The 15,108-nt window shown below is 43.0% G+C and overlaps 1 protein-coding gene across 1 annotated transcript; it reads right to left on the reverse strand.

Annotated features, from left to right (window-relative positions):
• Positions 1-3,301: 3,301 nt before the first annotated feature.
• On the reverse strand, positions 3,302-5,521 carry LOC131264634 (uncharacterized). Its single transcript, XM_058266905.1, has 3 exons — positions 5,135-5,521; positions 5,003-5,080; positions 3,302-3,451 (listed from the first exon to the last, which is right to left on the reverse strand). The coding sequence occupies exons 1-3, from the start codon at positions 5,519-5,521 to the stop codon at positions 3,302-3,304; spliced, it is 615 nt and encodes a 204-aa protein (XP_058122888.1).
• Between the last annotated feature and the right edge of the window lie 9,587 nt (positions 5,522-15,108).

A 15,108-nucleotide genomic window follows, 5' to 3' on the forward strand; every position in this document is an offset into this window, starting at 1 on the left:
TCAAGGTGAAAAAGAAAAAGGATAGTGAACCAGCAACAGAAAAACCGTATCGGGAACTTATTGGATGTTTGATGTACCTGATGCTAACGTCGCGCCCCGATATAAGTATAGCAATCAATATTTTAAGCCGTTTCCAGAGTGGTGCTACTGATGTACACTGGAATTATCTGAAACGTGTGTTACGATATTTGCAAGGAACGAAGAATTATTGTTTGGAATACCATCGTGAAGCTCGAGTCGAACCAATCGGAGGGTTTGCTGATGCAGATTGGGGTAGTGACATGGACGATCGTCGTTCAACCAGTGGTTATTTGTTTCAAGTGTACGGAAATACGATCTCTTGGACTACACGAAAACAAACAACAGTGGCTTTATCCTCCACAGAGGCTGAGTACGTATCATTGAGTCAGTCATCGTGTGAAGCAATTTGGTTGAGGAATCTGCTAAGCGAATTTGGAATAGTCATAAATGTTCCATTGGTAATCTACGAGGACAATCAGTCATGTATATGCATAGCAGAGGAGCCTCGTGACCAGAAAAGAATGAAGCATTTGGATATAAGGTACAACTTCATAAGAGAATGTATTGAAAATGGTACCTTCAGTGTGAAGTACATACCAACCAGCGAACAAGTAGCAGATATGCTTACAAAGAGTCTTTCGGCAGGAAATTTTAAAAGACATAGATTAACTTTGGGTGTTCGAAATCCGGAAACTGTCGAAAGATCTGTGCTTGTTAAAGAGGCTATGATTGAGAGGGGGTGTTGAGGAAGCAATCATAGTATCCTTAGCTTGCGTTGAAGTGATTGAGTCTTAAGCTAGCAGCGAGTAGAAGCAGTCGTTATCTTCAGTTAATAAAAGAGATTCCAAACCACACATTCACATATTCAACTATAACCGCGCGCGTTCTCTGTTTATTGCTAACATCCTCCTTTCCAACATTGACGTTCCTTCCCTGCTTGCGGCTATTCCCTTTTACGTTCCTTTTTATCAACTCCGTGAGCGTCCTCCTCTCTTTATCCCCACCCGCCGCACGCAGTTTGCGCAGAACGACCCATGGTTGCGTGCCCTGCGTGCCTTCAATGCCGTGAGTGATCGGTTTGACTTCAACATGTCCCTTGCCAGCTTTCGCTCCCACCTTGTGTCCCATACGTCATGATCCTTCTTCGTCTCCTTCTCCGCTACGTTATCCTTCCTTGTTCCCCACTTTTGTTCCAATTGTATAGCCCTCGGGGCAAACAATTTATGTACAATAAAATGTAAAAATTTAACCTAATTCTTTAATCCGTATGTCAAAAACACTGCGGACATTTTCGCTCCATTGCACGGTGGAGCGAAGCCGGGATAAAAATCAAAAATTCATATTTGGATTTCAGAAAAATGAAATATGTTTTCTTAAACTACAAGATGAAACTAAGAAATGACCCAAAAACTAGAGCCTCTGTTCTTCCGGGTTCTGAGAAACAGCCCGTCAAAGTCAAGATTTGTGAAAATATTGCGTGAAAAATTGAAAAAAAATCCATCAACTTTGAAGGTCTGTAACTCCTATAATAATGGACGGAATCGAATTTCAAGCACAGTTTTGGAAAGGTTTATTATCATGCTTTAAAATTGTTGATAGTTTAAGTAAATTGAAATTGATTGTCACAAAATATTAAGCAATGTTTCGCAAAACTCCTGGAAAATTTTTCAATTTTCTGTTTTTAACCTTACGCCATCGCTAAGGATTGTGAAAGATTGTAATATGATGCATACCCACTTATAGCCTAGAATGTTTTGTAACAATAAATGATAGTTTTTTTTGCGCATACGCGCGCATCTTTACGTTATTCTGTACGTTACATGTGAAGCTTATAGTTTATCACCTACTAAGCGTCTCCATCACGCCATATGCAGCATCATGTGTGGTAAGAAATATATGAAATTTTCATTCAGTGAAATATAGGTCGATGATCGTATCTTAAAAATGTGTAGCAGGGTAGTGGTTGAACATCACGTAAAAGGGGAAAGACAAGCCAAGTCAATAACAAAGAGTAAAATTTGGTTTGGTTTGCTTTGAATGCATTAGGTCGCTTTTTCTTGTTCTACAGCTACAGTTCATACACGTCCGTAAAATGTTACGAGAATTCAATATTAAAGACATTTTTAGATTACAGCTCTTCAAATAGTAACAGACCCTTGCCAATTCAAAACCAAGAATATGATGGTACAAGCTCAGAATAGTTCAGAAGTTATGTCCACGTTGGAGAGCCCCGCTACACGACCCACAAACTCAAAAAGTTTTCGGCGAGAAGAGGGGAACAACCGAGAAGTTTACGTCAAAAACTTTTCAGCTCCGTGAGCTGAAAACTGCACCCGAGAAGTTTTTGGCTGCTAACCGAAAACTCAAATGCGTCAGAAGAAGAAGACGAAAAAGAAATAAATGTAAACATAACAAATCTCAAAAACAAAATAAACGAACATATGGTGATAAATTTACGTGTTTCTTTTGTAGTTACGGTAATATTTTGTCATTTTATAGCTATAATTTTTAATTTGAGATTTATTTCCCTGTGATGAAACTTTTTTTTAATTTCAGAGACTTTGACCTCCTCGGTCATTCGTCTCTGCCTGTGATGAAACTAAATTACATTTCCGTTGGATTTTAAGGTTACTAGGCAGGTTTTTTTTTCGGCAATGTGGCACCCGGTGCAAATGCATAAGGGGATTATGTGATGGATGCTGGATAACAACAAAGGGCTCCCGAGATAAAGGGTTTGGCAAACCGGAGAGCGGGAAGTCACTCGAATGATAAGCGGCACCACGTAAGGATCAAGTGGGAAAGAAGCACAACAAATAACCGCGAAATACTAAAAAAGTAAAGTGACTTTCGTGCTCAAACTGTGTGTGCGATTGTATTTTTTTTATTGTTAATATATGTGGTTTTGAATTCTCCAGCTAATTTCATCTAAAAATATTCATCCGGAATTCGCTGGTAAACAAGGCAAGATGAGCGGAACCGAATCAAAGAGATTGTACGCGCGTCAGGTGAGAACGGACATATTTTATGAAAAATATGAACGGTTAGTGTAAGATTACGGTTCTTACATATATATTATTTATTTTAGGACGTAGAACAAAGCCTCCGCTTGATATCGGCAGTGGAGAAACGGCCGGTCGTTTATAATAAAAAACTAAAAAATTATAAAAATAAGGTATCGTAGAACGACGCTTGGTCAAGCATCGCTGTGGAGGTCGATATGCCGGTAGCAGAAGCCAAGCGTTTGTGGCAAAATCTGCTGGGGAGCTACCGTTCGTATCGATCAAAAGTTCGGCAATCCACACAGACGGGGGCTGGTAAGTTGATGTTTGTTAACGTGTTTGCCATCGATTGCTCCAATAGCATGTGGAAAGTTCCAACGATCCTCAAACTGTTTTGAAACCTCTAACCATTGTGATTTTGTAGAAGGAAACTGTAAAAAAGAAAATAAAACTTAACTTAATTGTTAGAAACACTTTTGATTCTAACGCCAGCTGCCAATTCGGCTGAGAACAGACAGCCCGATAGCATAAAGATAAGAAAGGGAACTTCGTCGATCAGCTGACGCGTCGGCTGTCGGGAGAATCGATGACCCTTGGCGTCGGCCATCGGCGCCAGAAAAGGATAAATAGGGCATGTTTGGGCGCAATCAGGGATTGTGCAAATAGGAACCGTAATAAAGACTAATTTTTTGGTTTTTTCCGCTTCCGAAATTCCTATTAAATTTATTATTTTTCATATTCCTTTGCACATGTTAGAACACTTTCTAACATTAATAACTTATTTACATTTAGAAAACTGTTTGCTCAAGTTGATTCCCACACAACACGAAGTCGTATTAAGTTGAAGAAATTGAATCACATATTAGTATTTTTCGAATCGGAATCGCAGTAAGCATAGACAATGTACGAGCAATGTATATTCTTTGTTCCATATGATGCCGATTAAGAATGTAATACGATTTTCTTCATGCATACGTATAGATAAACGAGCAATGTCCGGCTGATGTATATCGTAAGTCGTATATGATGCCGACTTAGAAAATATACGACTAAACATATACATTTTGAACAATGTACGGTTAGCGCCTCCACTTTTGTACGTATAAGCATTATTTTAGCATCATTTACGATTCAATCATATTGCATAGAAGTACGATTATTTCAAGTTGATATTCGATTTACATGCATATGTGTTGTGTGGGTTATCAATTTGCTATTAATATTTGTAAATATTTGTTTTTTTTTCTTTTCAGCTTGACGAGCACGATGAGGACCTCGCTCTGCACTCCCTCAATCCTTCTGCTCCTCCTGCTAATCCGACTCCAACATCCCCTCCTGATAGCTATGACGACCACTGCTACATGTTGCCAATAGATCCCCCCCAGTCCCTTTCCGATAATCTCTCTCCTTGTCCTGGACCATCAAACCGTTTATCTTCCTTACCTTCAAGCTTTCCTTCCACGTCCTTAGACGATACACCTTCACCTTCCATTCCTGCCCGAACCCCCGCAAACCCTCAAAGAAAACGGCGAAGGATCAATGAGGGTAGTGAAGTGAGCGAGGTCCTCAACAAGCTAATGCAGGCGACCGTGGCCAACGTAAACTCGCCGGAAAACACTTTCGGTCGCTGGGTCGCTGAATTCCTCAGACGATTCACGCCTGAGGAACAACAGGAGGTGACGTCGAGGATTCAGCGAGCCATGCTGGAGGCCGAGGACGATGTGAAGGCCAAAGGCAAGCGATGTGATTGTTATGTGTATTGTGTTTAATGTTATAAATGTTGTTTACCTCTAATTCCTACGTTGTGTTTTTTTTTTAATTGTAAACGTGTTCTTCTGCTGATGATGATGATAATAAAATAAAATGAATGTTGAAATTAAATGAACTGAAACAATTGATTGTTAGGCTATCTTATTGAAAGAAAACCAAATTTCAACACATTTTATCTCTATATAATTTTTAGCTGAAAATAATATATTTACCTTCACATATGACCGTAGAGCTTTAGTAAGGCAGGAGCAAGTTTCCTTGACTATATTGCTTATAGAGGAACGAGACACCTACAATAAAAAAAGAATGTTGAATTTTGTTTTGATCAAACGCGGTTAACTCACCCGAAACAAATACTGCAAACTACTGAATGTTTCTCCAGTTGCCAAGTAGCGCAGCGTTATAAGCAACCGTTCTTGGGCTGTTATGGAGTCGCGCATATTTGTGTTCATTCTATTTATTTCTGGGCGTATCATGTCAAGGAGAACATCAAAATCTTCCTTCTTCATGCGAAGAAAGTTAATCATGGTTTCATTTGCTTGCTCTGCTACAATATTGTCAAGCAAACGGTTGCCATCTTCTTGCCGCCGGAAAAAAATTGGACGCATCCACCACCTACGCACAATACGCCTGTTGCGTTGCCTGTTGCGTTGTTGAGAGTTTTGGGTACTTAACTCGATGACCCTGGATAGGGTTGTTAGCCACTCTTCACTCATCAACAGATTATCCATATTTAACTTTTTCTGTTAACTGAAGATGATATCTTGTTTGCTTCGAAGGCAGCTTTTTGAGCTAACTGATCACAAAAACAAAAACAGCAGAGACTGACACATGCATAGACTGTCAGAAACTTTTCGCTTGCATTGACTGGCGACAGAATTGGTACCACAAAACGCGGCTACACGAACCGAGAAGATTTTGACGTAAACTTATACGGTTTTTGAGTTCTCGGTTGGAGTTTTCGGTTCGTGTAGCGGCCCTAGGATGCTTTAAATATCAATTATTTTCCAGATGACAATATTTGGAATGAAAGTTTTTTGTAAATTTAGTTTGTTTTATATCAAACTAAATAAAATCTTTAAGTCTATATATAAACATTCTTCCGTGGAAACTAACGCGTAACGCTAAGGCCGGAACGACTGCAGCAAAAATGAGGCAGCATGCGCAGGGGAACACGTGCCGGTGAGAAGCGCGGTAGTGTAAATCAGAGATACGGATTCTGCAGTTCTCGCAGCCTCCTTGCTCACTTCACTGTATTGTATCGCTGTGCTCTCTCAGTGCAATGCCGCTCACGATATGAAAGAGCGAGCGTATGCAGACCAGAGGTGTGCCACTTGCGCTTCGCACTAATCGGTAGATGAGTACAATGCGACGCTCTTAGATAATGGTTTGCAAGCACTGCTTTATGCTCTCTCGATGAACCTTAGCGTAAAGTTTCGAAGGCATGCCGTTTGCGGTATGAAAGAGTGTGCATATGTAAATCAGTACTGCGCGCCTGAGCTACACACTGACTGGTACAGCAATTGATAGCGACTCTAATTTGTAAAGAAAAACAAATGTACGTATCCATTCGCGCATACTTTTGAATGGAAGGATTCGCAAAAGAAAATCATGGTTACGGATGAAGTTCCTACTTGAAAAAGGGACACATGCAAAACCTATTCGTTTTAAGAAAACATGCCAAACGCTATTCCGGTATGGGTTAAAGAAGCTGCAATAATGCGACACCAACCACGGTTATTACGAACTAGATAAGCACGTTAAGCGGTCCCGTGGGGTCGACAGTGTTCTTTCCCGTAAGCCGGCGTCGGTCTGCTCGGACCGACAGAACGCCGTTAAGTAGGCCGGCGTTTCTACGAATCGCTGGCAGAACGGAAAGCAGTGCAATTTGTGTGTTAAACTGCCAAGATCTACAATTATATTGAAATCATATTTTTCAAAATGCAAGCTGATCAACATACACTGTGTATGCAATACACATGTAACACAATCGAAAAACCTACACTTAAAATATTTACTACTGATCAGTTTATGGTAAATAAGTTAATGCGCCAAAAACACAATCCCCAACATGATACCCCCCATCTTCCATGGACAAAGGGAAAGTGAGAGTTCTGCCAAGATAGATTGTTTTTGGCATGACAAATGGTTCAAACCTAACATTTTGTTACCAATCGGATTTACAAAATCATGAAAAGGAAAACATAGAATATGTTGCATTCGATTCGACCATACTTAGGTGTCCATAAGAACCCGTAGGTCTCTTCATCTTCACAGTCTAATCTCTGAATGAATGGTCCGTTCTATGAAATGCCTTTATGGTACGTGAATTCATTTAGGCAGTATATGCAGCAATAACAGTAATGTGCTTTTCTACGCGAAAGTAATGACGAAAACTTTCGATCTGCTATGTACTGCACAATGATTTTTAATAAAACTTCAAGAACGCTATCAACTTTCTTTTGATAAGTTCATCAAGCATTAAAACCGTTTTTGGCCAAAACAATGAAGCAATCGCGTTTGATGAAACTACCTGTTCTATCCGAGAGTGTATCAGCTCGATGTATTTCGTTCCAACAAACTTTAAAAAACAGGATTTAAGTTTCCTGTCAATAATTGCGAAAAATTGAAGCTTTAATCAGAAATTGTTCCGACCACAAACAGTGCTACGAATCCGTAAAGTGCAACAGAATCAGAAGCAAATGGCCGAATGAAAAGTGGCTAAACCGTTCCGTTCTTCGATTCAGAAGGTTATTGGGGAGTGTCAATCTTGCTCAAAGATTCCATATTGTGTAGCTTTTGAGAGATTTTGTAGTCGTAGCGATCCTGGATGTTGCAACATAACATCGATTCCTTAATAATTTTCATTCAAAATTTGTGGGTAACTCTATCACACACGATAGATTCCAGTCACTTTGAAGTTCGAACAGGGCAGTAGTTGATCGTGTAGCACATAAAAGAACGGATACACATGTAAACATTATTAGTTTTGTTAGTTATGATCACCTTTCTGGCCCTTGGTCGCAAGTCCACCTGATATTGTTTTACGATAAAATTTACAACATCGTTTTTGTTGTGTAATGAATGATATCGAGTGAGAATAATCTGGTATTCTTTACCTTCACTTCGATCGCGCAGTTATCGTGTTTTTTAGTTTCCAGGTATTTTTAAGCTATCGACAAAATGCATTCTTCATACTGTATATGTTTATATCCAACATATTTACTGTAGCAGTATTGAATTCTCGACACGGCTAGCCATGAGCAGAACGAAACAATAATCGTGGTACCAACCTAGCAAAGATTACCAAAATTTGCCATTTTATTATATTTAAATTATTGATACCCCAATAGACTCTACACGGGCCCGTGTAACCGGGCCGTTTTACCTAGTTAGTATAAAAAAAAGATTGAAAAAATAATGCACCCGTAGAAAAATCCAAAAATATGAGGTTTTTGCAGCGTCACCTGGCGGGATTGTCCAGAAACATCATAATTCCGTGAAATATAATAGTATTACACGATATTACAATGAAAAAATTGCAAAACATTTGATTCTGAATTTTATCCCGGCAATTTGCTCTTTTCGCTCCATAGTGCATTGTGGACGGCTCTCTCCTAGAAATCCGCGACGTGGGCACGAGAACAAGCAGAAGCGTTTGAGCTAGTTAAAGATCGTATGATGCATTGCACAGTGTCGCTTGGATATTTTTCAGGAAAGACAAAACGGTGCTGTCCCTGGTGGCAAAATCAGCGTGCTTCCTCGTTCTGTCCAATTGACATTTGATACCAACAGAACGAGAAAGCATGCTGATTTTGCCACCAGGAAGCCGGACCCAACGCACTAGGAGCGGTGCTAGTCCTGGAACATAAAGGGAAACCCCCTCCCCCCCACCCCCCCACCCACCACCCCGCCGCATAATAAGCTTTGTGTAGCGAAAAGAAGTATGCGCAAAACCAGCGAGAAGCTTTGGCTGCGGATTTTACCTACTTCTTGTTAGGAAGGCACTCAAATCTACGTACCGATGCTGGAAGTATAACATTTATACTAAATCGAGCTCGGGAAACAGCAGAACAGGTAGTTCTGCTGTGAACGAGATTTATTCACACATACATATATATATATTCAACCATTCGAAAAAGTCACCGTTCACAAATTGTATCCACGCTGTAAACCAATTATTTTATCTATCAATTACAGATATTCAATAGAACTGTTAAATCGTTTAAATGGTGGCTTGACGAAAGCACTGGACTGTCAAATGCAGGCAGTAGCAAATCGAGAAGCGAAAGAGAACGTTATTGAAACACGGGATCGTTATTTTGAAAACATTTGCTCTTCCAAAAGAAAAAGCTACGACGAAAAAGCCTTAATGGCCTGTATTAAGGTCGTAGAAAGTAAAGAAATGAGTTTGCGCGACGCCTTCCAGCGATTCAAAATACCGCGGTCGACTTGTCGGTATCGCTTAAGTTCTCAGTGGCAGTTAGGAAGTATTCAGGGACCGAAATCTATACTGACCCAAGAGGAGAGAACGACATAGCAAACTGGATAGTCCATCTTCTAAATAAGATTGCAAAATCTTTAAGCGCAAATACGAGGGCGAGGGCATTTAAAAATGATCGTCCAGATGGGTAAATACATATTTTGTATACAATTTGCATATTGCAACAGCAAATATGATTTACTATTATTTATTTTTTAGGACGAGCATGGCTGACAGCGTTTTTGAGAAGGAACCCCAAGATTTCATTTCAAAAACCAGAGGCGGTTTCATCTGCACGTGCCCGTGTGAGTGAAGCATATATCAGATGATGGTTTAAATCAGTGGAGAAATGGTTTACCGATAATAATTTAGTAGGTATTTTGAAAGATCCAACTAGAGTTTTTAATGGTGACTTGCTATAAAAGGATCACGCAGTGTGTATGAGGTAGAAAGTGCCCCAGGAAAACAAAATATAACGGTCATCTTTTCATTTGCTGCAAGTGGGTTTGTTGTAGATCCTCATGTAATTTCTTCGGAATTACGTAATTCAAGGATTTCCGTTCTCATGGTGTATTGGCCAAAGTGAACGTGGCTGGATGGACTTGCATAATTTTCGAGAATACATCACAAAAGTGTTCCACCCTGCTTTAGTAAAGTGAAGTGTGTAATTTCCACTATTTTTTTTTTTTTTTTGTTGATGGTCATGTCACCCACAAATCTGTAGAAGTTGCTAATCTTTGTCAATCGTTGGGCATCATATTAATATCCTTGTATCCAAATACTACCCACATTACACAACCTGCTGACGTAGCCGTTTTCAAACCTTTGAAAGATGCTTGGCGAACTGCTTTAGAAAACTGGAGTTACAACCTCCTTAGTGAAAATTTTAACCTAAAATATTTTATGCAATTTAAAAGGAAGCTATTAAAAATGGCAGGGGAACGTTACTTCCGCAAGCGCTTGTATGCGAGGGACTCCGGGTACCCATTCGCCGACCATACGTGCCAAGGGTGGCCGCTTGCGCCAGGTGCAGTCGGATCGGACACGCCGAGCCAATTTGCACGCGCGAGTTGGTGTGCGGGAAATGCAGAGGTGCGCACCGGACAACGGATTGCAGGGCTCAGACGCAAAAATGCTCGCATTGCAAGGACGAGTGGCATGAGGTTGCGGTGTGCCCGGTGTACCGTAAACTGCAGAAGGAGCAGGCCAAGACGGTCGCGGAGCGAGCCCGCGGTTCATTCGCGCTGAGGTCGGCAGGTCCTGTAAACCAGTATACGGTACTGGCAGAAGACCCGATGGCGGACGTACCCCGTCCGGCTGCGCCCAGGCGACCAAGAGCTCGAGCAGAAGCCCAAGAGAACCTTATAAAAAGATACAAAGGATGGTCATAACAGCGAAAAATCGGCCTGTAAAAACCAAAAAGCGCCCCGTGGTAAAAAAATCTGACCCCTCCCCCTGAGACCCCACCACGTGGCGCCGCTCTTTCGTCCAATCCTTCCATGAATCCCCGGGAGGAGCCAAAGAATATCAGATCACCTCGGACCAGAGTGCATGCCGAAAAGCTTCCCAAATAACCTTTTGCGTGCTTTAACCTCGCGATGAGTTGATATCCGTTCAAAAACCGAGGGTTATCCGTTCAACGGATAGTTGTGACAATAGCAGCGGCATCCGTGCAATTTTTGAGAGGTGAGCGCGCGAGAGCCCCAGACCCGAGAGTTACTTCCGAGAGATTTTTTCTTTCGTTTCTACGCGCGGCTGTGACGTCACAGCCCTTGCGCGAATGAATACACTGGACGAAATTTGTTGTTGCGTTTTCACCTTTTTATTTCTCGATTTCTTGTGAATCCAATAACACCGAAAAGTAAGTTAACATCGATAATCCATCAAGAACAGCATACACACTATACAATAAACTATTTCGTATGAAATATACACACTTCACTGCAGAGCTTACCTGCTAGTTGAGGAAGTTTTTTGCTCAGCTTCTATCGGTCAGGTGCGTTGCTCCGGAACTTATCATTCTGCGTAAAAAGATGTCTCCAACTAGCTAGAATCGTAGGTTGAATAGTTGATAGTTGATTGAATACCAGATATACTACCCTGCAATAGATGAAATGTAAAAATTATATGTAATTACCGCCGAAAAACTTTAGCGAACTTACCGTGTTGCTTTGTTTACGTCGATCTGGCAAAATCGCTCTACGCATGTGATGAACGCAGCGAAGGAGTAAAAAATATTCACGTCTCCATCGTTCTAATGGAGAAATGCAAGCTCATGCTTGAAGCGACGGAGCACGCAGCGACAGATGCACGCAGCGACGGATGCACGCAGTGACTGAGACAAACGCACAACGCGATGTGCCGCAATGGAAAAATGTTGAGCTCGGTGCGCTCCTCGTGTACGGGAGCGAGCGCAATGCAGGGTGCGCGCGTTCGATCATCCAAATAAGATCTCTCCATCGAAAAATCCGAGAGTGGGATCGAAAAATTTGGCTAAGTCCGCGAGCGACGGATCTTCGCCACTATCGCGGCATCTGCGCACGGCAATCATCGAGGGTGGCATCGCAAAAATCAGCTAAGTCCGAGAGAGCTGGTTTTTTTTGTATGGAGTTTTCTCTGGCATGCTCAATTTTCAAAAAGAACCCATCCCAGGCTGGTTGGGTTGCGTTTCCGTCGCTGGCACAAAGGGACTCGAGTGCTCCTCTCCCCTCCCTTACCGAGATCCGTGAGTTCCTCCTCGCCTCCCTAAGACTCCCGCAACCCCTGCAAATGATCGCGTCTTTGGCCCTCCCGTTCCTATCGGGGTTGATCAAACAGTGGCTGGTTCAATTCAAAGATAGCCATACTACGAGGGCTGACAATAAAGTAAGGTCTCCAATTTTTTTTTTCATAGAAAATGACATTTATTTACAAAAAGCGATACACCGTTGGAAAGGCCAAGGTCTTGGCTACTTTTCTACATAATCGCCATTTTTTTCCAACACCTTGCGCATCCGCACGATGAACTTGTCTATGCCGGCAGAATACCACTCTCCGTCCGCCTCGCGCAGCCAGGTGTTGACCTCTTTCTGAACCTCCGCGTCACTTTCAAACTTCTTCCCTCCGAGATGTTTTTTCAGGGCGGGGAACATGTGGTAGTCACTTGGGGCCACGTCGGGACTATAGGGAGGGTGATCGATGATGTCCCAGTCAAATTTCTTGAGCAGGTCAAGGGTAACGTTTGCTGTGTGCGGGCGCGCGTTGTCGGGGTGAAATTTCACTCCTTTGCTCAGCAATCCCGGGCGTTTGTTTTTTATGGGACGACGAAGCTTTTCCAGGGTCTCACAGTACCTTGCTGCATTGATAGTGGTTCTCCTTGGCATGAAATCCACCAACAATACCCCGTGGCGATCCCAAAACACCGTAGCCATCACCTTGCCGGCTGACAGTGTCGCCTTAAACTTTTTGGGTTTCGGAGAATCGCTATGGCGCCATTGTTTGGACGACTCCTTTGTTTCGGGTGTGTAGTGATGAGCCCACGTTTCATCCCCCGTAACAAACCATTCCAAAAAATCATCGCCTTCCTCTTCAAAACGGGCCACAACTTTGGTCGCACATTCCACGCGCCGCTTCATGTGGTCTTCGGTCAGCTGTTTCGGCACCAATCGGGCAGAAACTTTGTGATACTGCAAGTTGTTCACAAGGATATGACGGATTGTTTCGCTGCTACACACTCCACCAAGCTTGTCTTCCAAGTCCCTAATTGTCGCACGGCGGTTTTTGAGCATTTCTGCCTCCACTGCTTGAACAATCGCATCCGAGACCGACGGTCGGCCACTTCTCTCCTCGTCGTGAACATTAGTGCGCCGGGAATTGAACTCGCGGCTCCACTTACGCACGTTTTTTATGTCCATACACTTTTTCCCGTAAACTTCAACTAGTTGACGATGGATTTCAGTAGGTGTCACCTTTTTCGCACTCAAAAAACGTATTACAGAACGCAATTCGCACTTGGACGCTGACGCGAGGGGTACCTCCATCGTTGACGGCTGCTCAGCCAAGACTGAGCGGTCGGGGAAGCCTCACCCAGCAGCAAAGTGGTAGTGGGAGAACCAAGGAACACGGCGGTGTTACCAGATTTCGCCTAGCGCGTGATCCGGCGAAGTTGCAGCGTTGGAGACCTTACTTTATTGTCAGCCCTCGTACAATGGAACTGTAGAAGTTTACTTGGTAAACTGGACCTTTTTAAAGTGACAGTGAGTGAGCACAATTGCGACGTGTTTGCCCTCTGCGAAACCTGGCTGTCGGACAACATAAACCTATTGTTCCCGGGATACAACATAATCCGTCAAGATCGACTAACACGAGGTGGGGAGGGGGTGCTTATAGGCATTAAAAGGAGTCACGCCTTTTCCAGAATTCAGACCCCGGGACTAAGTCTCATCGAAAGTGTCGCAATACAGGCTAAACTAGGAGATCTTGACGTGACCATAGCCTCGATTTATATCCCACCGATAGCCAAGGATGAAAAATCGCGGATTGTAGAGATCAAAAATGATCTTGAAAATCTCGCAGCGACGTTGCCTGCGCCGCTTTTGATCCTGGGAGATTTCAACTCCCATGGAATCGACTGGGGCGGAGAGAAAGATGACATCCGAGCTCCTATTATCCATGATTTCTGCGGCACGCATGGTTTTTCGATCCTTAACCCAGGAGAAGCAACTAGGATAGCCACACCAAGATGTAGGGCGAGTGCACCTGTCTCTATGTACATCAGCTATGGATTTTGGCTGGAAGGTGATCCAGGACCCTATCGGTAGCGACCACTTACCGATAGAAATTTCTTATGTCAAAGGAGGTTGCCCAGTACCACCCGTCAACCGCGACGTGACGAAGAACATCGACTGGGCGAGATACGGCGAACTGGTGGCCGCTTCGCTTTCTCGTCGGACAGACGATTTATCTCCTCTAGAGGAGTACCAAAACCTCGTTGAGTGCATCAACGAGTGCGCCCTTGCCGCCCAAACAAGGAGCTCCCACCAAGTAAGGGTATTCCGCAAACCTCCCACTCCTTGGTGGGACAACGAGTGCCAAGCGGCCTACAATAAGAGGATAAGAGCATACATTGAATATCGCAACACCGGCTCCCGGACCTTATATGAAAACTATAAGACGCAGGAGAAATGGTGCAAAAACTATCTTAAAGCAAAGAAAAAAGGTGGTTGGCGGAAGTACGTCAACAACCTAACCCCCAATACCTCGCTAAGTTCGCTTTGGAGAATGGCCAAGAGGATGCGTAATAGCAATACTACAAATGAGAGCGAGAGTTTCTCCGGCGATTGGCTCGTACCCTTCGCGTACAATCTATGTCCCGACTTCGCTCCTGCACAAAGTTTCCATCAAAATGTGCCTGGTGGTGAGCCCAGCATGGACTCACCATTCACGATGGTGGAACTTTCACTTGCTCTCCTTTCGAGCAAAAATTGCACACCGGGTTTGGGCCAGGTTAGAAGCACATGCCAGATCTGGGGAGGAAGCGTTTGTTGAGAATATTCAACAATCTGCTAGATCTCAACATCGTCCCTCCGGAATGGAGAGAGGTGAAAGTAGTCACGAGGTTGAAGTCTGGCAAACCGGCATCAAACCACGAGTCATATCGGCCGATAGCAATGCTCTCGTGCCTTAGAAAACTACTAGAAAGAATGATGCTGTTCCGGCTTGAAGATTGGCTTGAATCAAATGGGTTGCTTTCGGAAACTCAGTTTGGGTTCCGCAAAGGAAAAGGAACTAATGACTGCCTAGCGTTGCTTGTCACGGAAATTGAACTGGCTCGGGCTCGCAAGCTAAATATGAGGG

Source organism: Anopheles coustani, chromosome 2 (assembly GCF_943734705.1).
Source record: "Anopheles coustani chromosome 2, idAnoCousDA_361_x.2, whole genome shotgun sequence".
Taxonomy (NCBI): domain Eukaryota; kingdom Metazoa; phylum Arthropoda; class Insecta; order Diptera; family Culicidae; genus Anopheles; species Anopheles coustani.

Bases quoted from the DNA above. Each gene is read 5' to 3' on its own strand.
- LOC131264634 (XM_058266905.1), bottom strand. From the start codon at position 5,521: ATGGATAATCTGTTGATGAGTGAAGAGTGGCTAACAACCCTATCCAGG. The intron at 5,081-5,134 runs GTGAGTTAACCG...TTTTTATTGTAG, and splicing joins GTTTGCAGTATTTGTTTCGG to GTGTCTCGTTCCTCTATAAG. The intron at 3,452-5,002 runs GTAAATATATTA...TCTTTTTTACAG, and splicing joins CTCTACGGTCATATGTGAAG to TTTCCTTCTACAAAATCACA.